This window comes from Hyaena hyaena, unplaced genomic scaffold (assembly GCF_003009895.1).
Source record: "Hyaena hyaena isolate Hyena2069 unplaced genomic scaffold, ASM300989v1 scaffold_1696, whole genome shotgun sequence".
NCBI classification, from domain to species: Eukaryota; Metazoa; Chordata; class Mammalia; order Carnivora; family Hyaenidae; genus Hyaena; species Hyaena hyaena.
In genome coordinates this window covers 180515-194406 of record NW_024082331.1, presented here as the reverse complement: position 1 = coordinate 194406, position 13892 = coordinate 180515, and the positions used below count along the sequence as shown (strand labels likewise).

The following is a 13892-nucleotide window of genomic DNA, read 5'->3' as shown; positions in this document are numbered from 1 at the left end:
AAATTTTAGAGAGTCTTTAATACCCCTTTAAGGGTATGGTTGATCACTGACAGTGAAATATGACAGGGACTGGGGAAACTGGCTATGTAGTTTTTAGAAACACCGTATTTTGTGCCTATACTTTCTGTCAATCATGAGGATAATGAAGTGCAATTTCATATTTAAAAAATATTTCATTGGACTAGAAACGTATAATATACCAGCTTTGAAACTTCATCACACTGCTTTTGATGAGGGTGTATGTGAGCTGCTATTTAGGATGATACAGGTCAGATTTGTGCTTTTTATTGCTATTCTTTTTGTCCTCTAGGATAGTGTTTTGTTTCTGCTGAGTCTTAATCCTTTGTGATTAAATGATGCTGAATAAGTTTATGTCAGCATTCCACATTTACTGGGTGCCTAAGGCTGACTATTTAAAACTGTTAGTATGTGTCCCAAGAGCCACTACACAGAGCTTGAAATGTGGCACAAATAACCACATGGAGAACATAGATTTCTCAGAGGGATGGAAGTTATAAAGGCATTTCATTTAACTCTGTAAACACGAGAATCTCCTTCCTTTTTAATCTGTGTGTATTTTTATTAGCTTAGCAGGCTAGTGTTTTTATGTAATGCCGTAGGAGTTCAGTAGGATAGTTCAGGGAATTCATAAAGCACTTACACTGTCTATCTAATTTTGTTCAGGTAACTTGTCCAGGAGTGGTGCTGAAAGACAAGGAGGACATCTATCTTAGCATCTGTGTGTTTGGCCAGTACAAAAAGACACAATGTGTCCCAGCCAATTTTCCACTGGTCTTCAATGCCAGAATGGTGTTTGAAAAGGTGAGTTCAAATAATAGATCAAGTATTTACAAATAATCAGTGTACTTCCAAATTTTTAATAAAAGCCCTAAAGACAAATTATTACTGACTATATATACTTTGATTTCATTGAAAAGGTGATTTTTAACTTAAATCTGGAAGCTTGAAAATAGACATGCATTATATTATTCATTAAATGACTTGCCTCATTTTCATAATGGATCAGTTTATTTCTAAAATTGTGTTAGTGAGCTCCATGTAAAATAGAGCATCTTGAATATTAACTAATAATTTTTATAACAAAGAAAGAGGAGACATTAATAGTTAAAAATGGATTTTATTTTACTTTTGGTTATCTTACTTCTTTCTATGAGTTTTTTTTCTGCTTTTACCTAAAACTGCTGCCTTTGGTTATTACCAATCGTATTCCTTACTTTTATACTTCCTTCTTTCCTTCTCTGCTTCCCTACTACCTTCCCTCTCCTTCCCATTCTTCTTTCCCTGTCCTCCCCTTCTTTCCTTCCTTTTCCTTTTCCTTCTTCTCCTTTGCAGGTAATTACCCACTTCCTGCTCTGTTCTACACACTGTTCTAGGCACTGGGTAAACAAGACAAACAGCCTCCCCTCCTGAGGCTTTCACTGTAATAGGAGAAACAGACAAAATTAAGCAAACACAGGAATAGTAAAATTTTAGGTAGTGATAAGTGTCATGAAAAGAATAAAGGGAGGGTGAGGGGACAGAGAGGAACTGAGGGATTAGGGGGATTATCTATTAGGGTGGTCAGAGAAGACAATAACATTTAAGCTGAACTGAATTATGAGACAGTTATCAGTTATTCAAAGGTCTAGGTGAAAAGCATTCTAAGCAAAGGAATAGCAAATATAAAGACGTCTTGTTGGGAGTAAGCTTGATGAGTTGGAGGAGCACCAAGAAGGCCAGGATGATGATGGTGACCATCAGGGAAGGAATTGTGATGAACATGAAGCTCAGGTGAAGTTAGAAAGGGAGAGCCAGCTGGCCATAATGTGTGTGTGTTTGATTGTCCTAGCTCCCACAGTGATCATAGGAAGCAGAGAGGAAGTGACAGTTCTCAGAAATGTCAAAAGTTTCTTTGGATGGGAAAGGAATATTTTGGGAACGAGAAGGAAAAAACAAAGACTACTTTATGTGTATGTTCCTTTCACTTCCTCTTCTCCGCCCTGCTTCCCTGTGTTCTCCCACTGTAGGTGTTCCCTGAAGCAGTAGACCCTGGAGATGTGGTTGCACAGCTTGAATGTAAGTTTTTAAATTTTAATTCCTGGTTCTAGGATATTTTAGAATTCTGCTTATTAATCCTGGTAAGAGTTAAAAAAAGAGTCCATGAAAAAGTTTAAAAATCTTGAGCTGAGACTTTTAAAATACTTTTTAAACATTTTTCAGAATATACCTGGAAATAATAAAATACATATGCGCTGCAGAGAGACTAGTAATTTTTCCTGTTTGTATATTAGGCCTGTGGAAATCAAAAAGACTTATTTGAACTTTATATTAATTTAGATGATATGAAGTGTTTTTGATGTAAAGATAGAGATTCACATTGGGGGGGCTTTGCCCTACAAACAGACATATGTCTGTAACCTCAGTGTATTACAAATTAGTAGAGTTAATAATAGAAGATTGAAGTAATGGTAGCTTAAAGTATATATGATGTGCAGTTTATATTACATCCAATATGTTAATAAATTATTTGAAGTGACATTTTCAAGGCTGTGGATAATAGTAAATTCCTCAAAGTACTAGGATTCAACTATAAAAAGATACAACTATTTTTGAGAGCAGCAATGCATACATACATACTTGGGAAAAAGTTATTCAAGCTCTGGGTATGAAATGAAAAGCTATGTTATTTATCCTTGTAATTAGAGAGAGATCTGGGATCACCAGTTTGGTCTGATATGTAACTATCCATCAAAACACAGACAAAATCAGGCATCATCAGTGTCACCTGTTCTTCCACCCTGCATCCCATTGGGACTTGAACAGTGTAGAAACATGGACCCTGGCACCATGCTGGAATCTAGGCATGTGGGGAGGATAGGGCCAGCTTATTGTCTTATCTTCATGAAACTTACAGATTAATAATTATTCTCCAGAGAACTCTTTATGGCAGTGTCAACATTTTATTTATTTTTTTTTTAGTTGTTTTAGCTCTTGGTATTCTATCTTTCACCGTGGCAGATTAGCTAGGTTGCAATCTTTGCAATGCAAGTGGGTAAATGCCTTTTTTAATATTTCTTGAACATCTTCTTCAGTATCTGGGCAATTGTGTTGTGTATCCTAGAAAATATAAATTCTAGTATCTAAATATTATCTAATAATATCTAGATATTATTATATCTAAACACAAGGTAGTAATTCATCATTCTGAAATTCTTTTGTTAAAAACATAATCCTTTTTTTCTATTTGACTTGAAATTTTGGGTCTATAAGAGTACTTACTGGTTTTTATTATTTGGAAACTTTTTTGCCTTGCTTTTCCTAATTCAGTTTTCTCTTAGGTCTCTTTGTACCTTAGTGATTCCACTTTTTTGGTATCTTTCTCAAACTCATCTTTCTCTTCTCTGTCTTTAAATATTATTTTTCTACTGGCTGTACTTCTCTGATCTCTTCCTTTATTTATTTTCTAGTTTCTCCTTATATTCTACTCTCCTAAGACTTGGCTTCATGTATTTCCTATCTTCTCATGACTTCCACATGAGTCTATCTCTGACCTCTCTTGTGAGCTGTGGCCCCCTTTTCCTTAGACTTTTTTTTGTCTTAGTTTTGCAGTCTCTCAATGCCCACTAACCTTATTAAAATAAAAAATTAAAAACATACTAAAAGTGCAGGGGATGGAATGATGAAGTCCAATATGCTTACTGTCCAACGTCAACAATTTTCAACATTTATCTAATCTTATTACATGTATACTCTACCACTTAAAGTAATTGTTGGAATCTTTAAAAGCAAATTCTTTGCATCATTTTGCCACAAATACTTTAGCATGACCTCTAACTGATAAAGACTCAAACACACACATGCTCACATACACACATAACTACTATGCTGATATGATGCAATAGAATTAATAATTTCTTCATTTCTTAATAGCATCAAATATATAGTCATGATGACGATTTCCTCACTTGTCACCAAAATCTTTTTACAATTGGTTTGCTTAAACCAGGATCCAATCAAGGCAATTGGTGTAATACACTTTGTATATCACTCTTTACTGCTTGAATTTCTTTTTTTCTATAATAGTGTCTCTTAATTTTTTTTAATGCTGTGAATTTGCTAGAAAAACCAAGTCCTTTATAATATCCTACAACTTGGATTTGACTGATTGCTTCCTTAAAGGGTTGTTCATCTTGTTTATTACTGTATTATGTAAACTGATAATTAGATCTAAATGTTTGATTAGATTCAGGCTTATTTTAATTTTTTGGCCAGAACCCTTCAGAGCTGATGCTGTGTACTTATTGTAAAATATCAAGTAGCATATAAGTCTGATTGTCTTAAGTTTAATGATGTTAAAATTGATTATTTGGCTCTAGCCAGCACAATGCTGATTCCTCCATTGCAGAGTTCCTCATCAGTGTTTTATCTAATAGCTTCAGTGCCCATTGAGATCCATCTTTTCACTAAGGATAACAAAGTGTGATTTTTCTAATATCATCACTTTATGTGTTTATTAGCCTGAATGCTTCTGAAAAAGAAATGTTCTTTATTAGCAATTTGGTTACCCTGAAATACAGTTCTTTTAAGAAAGGCGGGTAATTCCTCTCTTCTTCCCTTACATTGATAGCTTTAGTGAGTTATAATTTACATATGACAAAATTCACCATTGTAACTGTACTTAAATGATTTCTAGAAAATTTATTCAGTTGTGAACCATCATCACAATTCAATTTATGGTATTGATTACCATGACCCTAAAAGTTCCCTGATGCTTATTTGTAGTCATTCCTTATGCCTGCTTCTAGTCCCCAGCAACCACTTATCTATTTTCTGCCTCTCTTTGCCTTTGCTAGAAATTTCATGTAAATATATTAATATAATAAGTAATTCTTTTGCACCTGGCTTCTTTCACTTAAAATAATGTTTTTAAGGTCTGTCTGTATTGTTCTACATATTGGTAGTTCATTTCTCTTTTTTGACAAATTAGTATTCTATTGTATGAAACTTTTTTCCCCTTTCCAAAACTCTAAAATATTGTTGAGTGAAATTAAAGATCAGCTAAAACAAATTAAATGACACATAATGTTCATAGGTCAGAGATTTGGTAGTTTTAAAAAAATTTTTTTTTAATGTTTAATTTATTTCTGAGAGAGAGAGAGACAGCATGAGCAGAGGAGGGTCAGAGAGAGAGAGGGAGATACAGAATCCGAAACATGCTCCAGGCTCTGAGCTAGCTGTCAGCACAGAGCCCGACATGGAGCTCGAACCCACAAACTGTGAGATCATGACGTGAGCCGCGGTTGGACCCCTAACCGACTGAGCCACCCAGGCGCCCCCGATTTGGTCGTTTTTGAAGGCAGTTATCCCAAAATTTTTCTCTACATTATTTTATGGACACTTAGGTTGTTTCTAGTTTTTGGCTATTATGAACAGTATTGCTATGAATATGTGGATATAGCCTGGTTTGTATGCTATGTATATGTTTAACTTTTAAAGAAACCATCCATCTGTTTTCCAAAGTTGTACCACTTTACATTCCTACCAGCAATGTATGAAGGTTTCACTTTTTCCACACTGTCCCCACAACTTGATATTGTCAATTTTGGAGTACAGTAGTCCCCCTTATTGGTGGCTTCCACTTTCCACAGTTTCAGTTACCCATGATAAACAAGGGTACAAAAGCAGATGATTCTCCTGACATTTTTTTCACAAGGTCAGTAGCAACCCAATGCTGTGTCATAATGCCTATAATATTCACCTCACTTCACTTCTTCAGGTAGGCATTTTATCATCTCACGTTGTCACAAGAAGGGTGATTATAGTGACACAGAGTGATTATAGTAAGATATGTCAAGGTAGAGAGAGAGAGATACCACATTCACATAACATTCATTACAGTATATTGTTATAATTGTTCTATTTTATTATTGTTAATCTCTTACTGTACCTAATTTATAAGTTAAATTTTATCATAGGTGTAAATGTATAGCAAAAAAACCACAGTGTATGTAAGGTTTGGTATTGTGCATGGTTTCAAGCATCCACAGGAGGTCTACTTGAAATGAGTCCTCCATGGATAAGGGGCGGAGACTACTATGTGGCTCTTTTGGTGGATATGTAATGCTATCTCGTTTTAGTTTTAATTTGCATTTTAGTAATGACCAATGATGTTTAGCATCTTTCCATGTGCTTGTTAGGCATTTATATATCTTTTCTTCTAAAATGCTTATCTAAATCTTTTGCCAATTTTTATATTGCATTGTCTTTTTATTGAGTTGTAAGGTTTTTAAAAAAAGTTTAATATTCTAAGTCCCTTATCATATATATGATTTGTAAATATTTTTTTCCCCAGTCTGGGACTGTCCTTTCATTCTCTTAGTGGTACCTTTGGAAGAATAAAAGTTATGAAGTCTAATGTATTGGTATTTTTCTTATCTAGATCATGTTTTTGGTGTCATATCTATGAAATCTTTGCTTAATCCAAGGTCACAAAAATTTTCATCTATTTTTTCCTAGAAATTTTCTAGTTTTATTCCTTACATTTAGGCCTGTTACCCATTCTGAGTAAAGTTTTAGCTATAATCAGAGGTAAAAATCTAGTTCTTGTTTTCCTTGTTCATTTCTTTTCAGAAGATGGCCATCCAGTTGTGCCAGCATTTTCTAAAAAGACTGTCCCTTTCCCCATTGAATTGCCTTATACCTTTATTGAAAACCAATGGACTATAAATGTGAGAGTTACTTGTGGGTTCTCTAGTCGGTTCCCCTTATCTGTATGGCCATCCTGTGTCAGTACCACTGTATTGATTACTGTGGCTTTATGGTAAGTTTTGAAATCAGATAAAGTCCATGGGGCGCCTGGGTGGCTTAGTCGGTTAAGCGTCCGACTTTCGCTTAGGTCATGATCTCACGGTTCGTGGGTTCGAGCCCCGCGTCGGGCTCTGTGCTGACTGCCAGCTCAGAGCCTGGAGCCTGTTTCAGTCTGTGACTCCCTCTCTCTCTGACCCTCCCCTGCTCACTCTCTCTCTCTAGAAATAAAAAAAAAAAAATAAAAAAAAATAAATAAAAAATAAAGAAATCTTTAAAAAAAAAAAAAAAGAAATCAGATAAAGTCCTGCAACTTTCTTTTGGGTTATTTCTAGGTTTTTTACATTCCATATAAAATTTATTTATTTTTTTGTTTATGTTTATTTTTTTAAGTTTTTATTTAAATCCTAGTTAGTTAAGATATAGTGTAAAGTTGGTTTCAGGAGTAGAATTTAGTGATTCATTGCTTACTTGTAAATTTTAGTGTCCGCTTGTCAATTTCTGTATGAAGGGTGACTCAGAATTTGATAGGAAAAGTGTTGATGCCTTCACAAACTATGAAATCTCTGATCTAAGAACTTGGTGTGTTCTATTTTTTTAGGCAGTCTTTAATTTCTCTCAGGAATTTTTAGAGTTTTTAGTACACAGGTCATGCATTTCTTTTGTTAAATTTCTAAGTGTGTTATTCTTTTTGATGCTATTGTGAATAGAATTGTATTCTTAATTTTATTTTTGAATTCTTATTTGCTATTCTGTAGAAATAAAATTGATTTCTTATATTTATCTTGAAACTTGAATCTGCTAAACTTGTTTAGTAGTTCATGTAGGGTTTTTGTTGTTGTTGAATTTTTGTAGATGAATTTTTATATACAGAATTATTAGGTCTGAAAATAAAGGCAGTTTTACTTTTTCATTTCTAATCTGTATGCCTTTAGTGTTTTTCTTGTCTTATTGCCTTGGCTTGAGCCTCCAGTGCAGTGTTGAAAAGTGATGAAAGCAAACTCTCTTGCCTTGTTTCTGATGTTAGGGGGAAACATTATTTCTATTAAATATTTCTATTAAATAATTTTTTACTATAGATAAAAACTCTATTGTAGATAAAAGCATATTAGGAGATCTATTTTTTTTAATGTTTTTATTTTTTTATTTATTTTTTTTATTTTTTTAATGTTTTATTTATTTCTAGGAGAGAGAGAGACAGCATGAGCAGGGGAGGATCAGAGAGAGAGGGAGTCACAGACTCTGAAACAGGCACCAGGCTCTGAGCTGGCAGTCAGCACAGAGCCCGATGCGGGGCTCAAACCCACGAACCGTGAGATCATGACCCAAACGATAGTTGGACGCTTAACCGACTAAGCCACCCAGGCACCCCTTAATGTTTTTATTTTTAATAGAGAGAGACCTACTGTGGGCAGAGGAGGTTCAGAGAGAGAGGGAGACACAGAATCCCAAGCAGACTTCAGGTTCTGTACTGTCATCACAGAGCCCAACATGGGGCTTGAACTCACAAACCACAAGATCATGACCTGAGCCGAAGTTAGATGCTTAATTGACTAAGCTACCCAGCCTCCTCAGGAGATCTTCTATTATTTGTTTTTAATTGTTTTAAAGTTTCTTTATTTTTTGAAGGAGAGAGAGACACAACATGAGTGGGGGAGAGGCAGAAAGAGAGGGAGACTCAGAATCTGAAGCAGGCTCCAGGCTCTGAGCTGTCAGCACATAGCCTGGTGCAGGGCTTGAACTTACAAGCTGTGAGATCATGACCTGAGCCAAAGTCGGTCACTTAACTGACTGAGCCACCCAGGTGCCCTGGAGATCTTCTGTTATTGACAAAAGATGAAGAGATCTGTCCCTAACTGGATGGGAGTTTTTAGTCATGCATTGGTGTTGAGTTTTGTCATATATTTTTTTCTGTGTTAAGATGATCTTGTGTTTTTTTCTCTTTCTTCTTTAATATGGTTTATTACATTATGGATTTTCCAATGTTACACCATCCTTCTTTCACTCCTAGTATAAATCCTAATTGGTTGTGGTATATAATCCTTTTTATGTTTTCCTGGATTCAGTTTGCTAATATTTATTAATGATTTTTATATTGATTTATGAGAAACTTGATCTGTAGTTTTGTAATTTTTCTGTCTTGCTCTGTTATTAGGGTAATACCAGCCTCAGAAAATGAATTGAAAAATGTTTCCACTTTGTTTCCTGGAAGAGTTTGTATAGGATTGATATTATTTTATCTTTAAATATTTGTTGGAATTTACCTGGACCTGGGCTCTGTTGGGGGTGAAAGGAGACGGTTAAATTACTGTATGAAATCTTTGTTATGTGTCTGTTTCTTTTTGAGTTAACTCTGTTCTATTTATGTCTTTTCAGATATTTGTCTAAGATATCTACTTTGCTTAAAGTTGTTCATACTTTTATATTTTTGATTTTTGTAGGATTAGAGGTGATGTTCCTTTCATTTCTGACTTTGATACTTTGCATTTTCTCTTTTTTTCTTGGATGCTTTGCCTAAAGGTTTGTCAATTTTGTTGATATATTTTTGAAGAACCACTTTTTTATGTTCTGATATTTCTCTGTTTTCCTACTTTCAATTACATTGATTTTCATCTTAGTCTTTATTATTCCTTTGCTCTTCTTTTCTAGTTTTTTGAAATACAAGTTTAGATGATTGATTTTAGATGTTTCTGCTTTTCTAGTATGAACATGTAAAGCTATACATTTCTTTCTACACACTGATTTTGCTGCATTTATTGAATTTTGATGTTATTTTTTGTTTCCATCAATTTCAAGATACGGTCTAATTTTTATGTGTGTCATTTCTTTGATTTTTGGGTTATTTTGAAATATGTTCACTGATTCTGAAAGAATCAGTTTTAAAGAAATATTTAAAATTTCTTTGAAACTATTTCTGCATTTCTTTAAAATGTTGATTTCTAATTTCTGTGTAAGAGCATATTTTATAAGATTTCATTCTTTTAAATTTACTGAGACTTATTTATGGCATATTCTAGGTTTCTATCCTTGAGAATATTTTAAGTGCGTTTGAAAAGAATGTATATTTTGCTGATGTTGGTTGAAATATTCTATATCAATCTATTTCTATTAGGTCAAGTTGGTTGATTTTATCTCTTGAGGGGTTAGGGAGATCTGATTGTTTTAACAGTTACGGGGAGAAGGTCATTTGAATGTCCAGCTATAATTATTGAATTTTCTTTTTCTCCTTTCACTTATTTCAGTTTTTGCTTCATATAATGTGCTGATTATTGATTTATTACCCCTCAGTTCCAAATTCAGTCTTTTTGCCTACTCCGTGGAAATTGATCTGATTCCTTCATTAATTTGTTGTTTTCAGCCATAACAATTTCATTACTTTTTAAAATTTAAATCCAAGTTAAAATATAGTGTAATAATAATTAAAGGAATAGAATTTAGTGATTCATCACTTACATTTAACACCCAGTGCTAATCCCAACAAGTGTTCCTCTGAATGCCCTTTACCCCTTTAACCTATCCCCCACCCAACATCCCACTAGCAACCCTCAGTTTGTTCTCTGTATTTAAGAGCCTCTTATGGTTTGTCTCCCTCTCTCTTTTTATATTATTTTTGCTTCCCTTCCCTTATATTCATCTGTTTTATATCTTAAATTCCACATATGAGTGAAATCACATGTTATTTGTCTTCTTCTGACTGACTTATTTCGCTTAGCATAATATACTCTAGTTCCAACCGCATGGTTGTAAATGGCAAGATTTCATTCTTCTTGATTGTCAAGTAATATTCCATTGTATATATATACCACATCATCTTTATCCATTCATCAGTTGATGGACATTTGGGCTCTTTCCATATTTTGGCTATTGTCGATAGTGCTGCTTTAAACATTGGGATACATGTGCTCCTTCAAATCAGTACTTGTGTATCCTTTGGATAAATACCTAGTAGTGAAATTACTGGGCTGTAGGGTAGTTCTATTTTTCATTATTGGGGGAACCTCCATACTTTTCTCCAAAGTGGCTGCACCAGTTTCAATTCCCTCCAGCAGTGCAAAAGTGTTCCTCTTTCTCTGCATCCTCACCAATGTCTCTTGTTGCCTGAGTTGTTAATTTTAGCCATTGTGACAGGTATGGGGTGATATCTCATTGTGATTTTGATTTGTATTTCCCCGATGATGAGTGATGTTGAGCATTTTTTCTTGAGGTATGATTCTTCTATCCCTGCTTTCTTGAGGGTTTTTATCAAGCAAGGATGCTGTATTTTGTCTTGTGCTTTTTCAGCATCTATTGAGAGAATCATGTGATTCTTATCCTTTATTTTATTAATGTGATGTATCACATTGATTTATTTGGGGATATTGAACCAGCCTTGCATCCTAGGAATAAATCCCACATGATCATGTTGAGTAATTCTTTTAATGAATTGTTGGATCTGGTTTGCTAATATCTTATTGAGAATTTTTGCATCCGTGTTCATCAGGGAAATTGGTCTGTAGTTCTCCTTTTTAGTGGGGGTCTTTGTCTGGCTCTGCAATCCAAGTAATGCTGGCCTGGTAGAATGAGTTTCAAGGTTTTTGTTCTGTTTCTATTTTTTGAAACAGTTTCAAAAGAATAGGTGTTAACTCTTCTTTAAATATTTGGTTGAATTCCCCTGGAAAGCCATCTGGCCCTGGACTCTTGTTTGTTGGGAGATTTTTGAATACTGATTCAATTTCTTAATTGGTTATGAGTCTGTTCAAATTTTCTATTTCTTCCTGTTTCAGTTTTGGTAGTTCATATGTTTCTAGGAATTTGACCATTTCTTCCAGATTGCCCAATTTGTTGGCATATAATTGCTCATAATATTCTCTTATTATTGTTTAGATTTCTGTGGTGTTGATTGTGATCTCTACTCTTTCATTTGTGATTTTATTTATTTGGATCCTTTTTCTTTTTTATCAGTCTGGCTAGGAATTTATCAATTTCATTAATTTTTTCAAGGAAACAGCTCCTGGTTTCATTGATCTGCTCTACTGTTGTTGTTTTTAATTTTACTATCATTGATTTCTGCTCTAATCTTTATTATTTCCCTTCTTCTGTTGGTTTTGAGCTTTGCTTGCCATTCTTTTTTCAGCTCTTTTAGGTGTAAGGTTAGGTTGTGTATTTGAGACCTTTCTTCCTTTTTTAGGAAGACTTGGATTGCTGTATACTTCCCTCTTATGACCACCTTTGCTGCATCTCAAAGGTTTTGGGTTGTTATGTTTTCATTTTCATTGGCTTCCATGAATTAAAAAAAATTTTTTTTTAAATGTTTATTCTTTTTGAGAGAGAAGAGAGACAGAGAGCAAGCAGGGGAGGGGCAGAGAGAGAGGGAGACACAGAATCGGAAGCAGGTTCCAAGCTCTAATCTGTCAGCACAGGGCCTGATGTGGGGCTAAAACCCACAGACCACGAGATCATACACACTTAACCCAATTGAGCCACCCAGGCGCCCCTCCACGAACTTTTTAATTTCCTCCTTGATTTATTGGTTAACCCATTCATTCTATAGTAAGATGTCCCTTAATTTCCAAAATCATGGTTTTTCCAAAAATTTTCCTGTGGCTGAATTCGAGTTTCATAGCATTGTGGTCTGAAGGTATAATCTCAATCTTTTTGTACTTTTTGAGGGCTGATTTGTGACCCAGTACATGATCCCTTCTGGAGAATGTTCCATGTGCACTTGAGAAGTGTATTCTCCTGCTTTAGGATGAAATGTTCTGAATATATCTGTTAAGTCCATTCAGTCCATTATGTCATTCAGAGCCGTTGTTTCCTTGTTGATTTTTTGCTTAGGTGATCTGTCCATTGGTGTAAGTGGGGTATTGAAGTCCCCTACTATTATGGTGTTATTATCAATAAGTTTCTTTATGTTTGTGTTTAATTGATGTATATATTTGAGTGTTTCCACATTGGGGGCATAAATATTTAGAATTGTTAGATTTTCTTGATGGATAGACCCCTTAATTATGATATAATGCCCTTCTTCATCTCTTGTTACAGTCTTCATTTTTAAATCTAGTTATCTGATGTAAATATGGCTATACCAGTTTCCTTTTGACCTTTTGGAAGGTCAAAGACTTTTTGGTTTTTTGGAAGGACCATGAATACTGTGCTGACAGATGGTTCTCCATCTTCTTACTTTCATTCTGAAGATGTCTGTAGGTCTAAAATGAATCTCTCGTAAGCAGCATATAGATAAGTCTTATTTTGTTGTCCATTCTGATACCCTGTGTCTTTTGGTTGGAACACTTAGTCCATTGACATTTAGAGTGAGTACTGTAAGATATGAATTTAGCACCATTGTGTTGCCTGTAGAGTTGGTGTTTCCAGTAATGTTCTCTGGTCCTTTGCTTTGGTCTTTTTTGTTTTGTTTTGTCTTTTCTCCACTCAAAGAGTCCCCCTTAAAATTTCTTGCAGAGATGATTTAGTGGTCACGAATTCCTTAGTTTTTGTTTTTCTGGGAAACACTTTATCTCTCCTTCTATTTTGAATGACAGCTTTGCTGGATAAAGAATTCTTGGCTGCATGTTTTTTCTGATTCAGCACAGAGAATATATCCTGCCAGTCCTTTCTTGCCTGCCAAGTTTCTGTGGATAGGTCTTCTGTGAACCTGATCTGTCTTTCCTTATAGGTTGAGGATTTTTTTTTTTCCTTGCTGCTTTCATAATTCTTTCCTTGTCTGTATATTTTGTGAATTTGACTATGAAAATGCCTTGGTGATCATTGGCTTTTGTTGAATTTAATGGTGCTTCTTGCATTTTGATATCTGTGTCTTTCTCCAGATTAGGAAAGTTTCCACTATAATTTGTTCGCACAAACCTTCTACCCTTTTTTCTCTTTCTTCATCTTTGGGACTTCCATGATTTGGATGTTATTTCTTTTTAATAAGTCACTGAGTTCTCTAAGGCTTGTAATGTGCTCTTTTGCCTTTGTTTTCCTTTTATTCTGCTCCATTATGCTCCACAGTTTTATCTTCTAATACGCTGTTTCACTGCTCTGCTACATCCATCCTTGCTGTCGTGGCACTCTTTCAAGATTATGTCTTGTTTCTAACATTTTAAATTTCA

The 13892-nt window shown here is 34.6% G+C and overlaps 1 protein-coding gene across 2 annotated transcripts in view; it reads left to right on the top strand.

Annotated features, from left to right (window-relative positions):
* SPATA6 (spermatogenesis associated 6) overlaps positions 1 to 13892 on the top strand; it is a 147465-nt gene that overhangs the window by 17757 nt on the left and 115816 nt on the right. For both annotated transcript variants that reach the window (XM_039224655.1, XM_039224653.1), the window contains exons 2-3: positions 685 to 822; positions 2028 to 2076. In XM_039224655.1, the coding sequence (XP_039080586.1) occupies positions 685 to 822; positions 2028 to 2076 (187 nt within the window). The remainder of the gene's footprint in view (positions 1 to 684; positions 823 to 2027; positions 2077 to 13892) is intronic.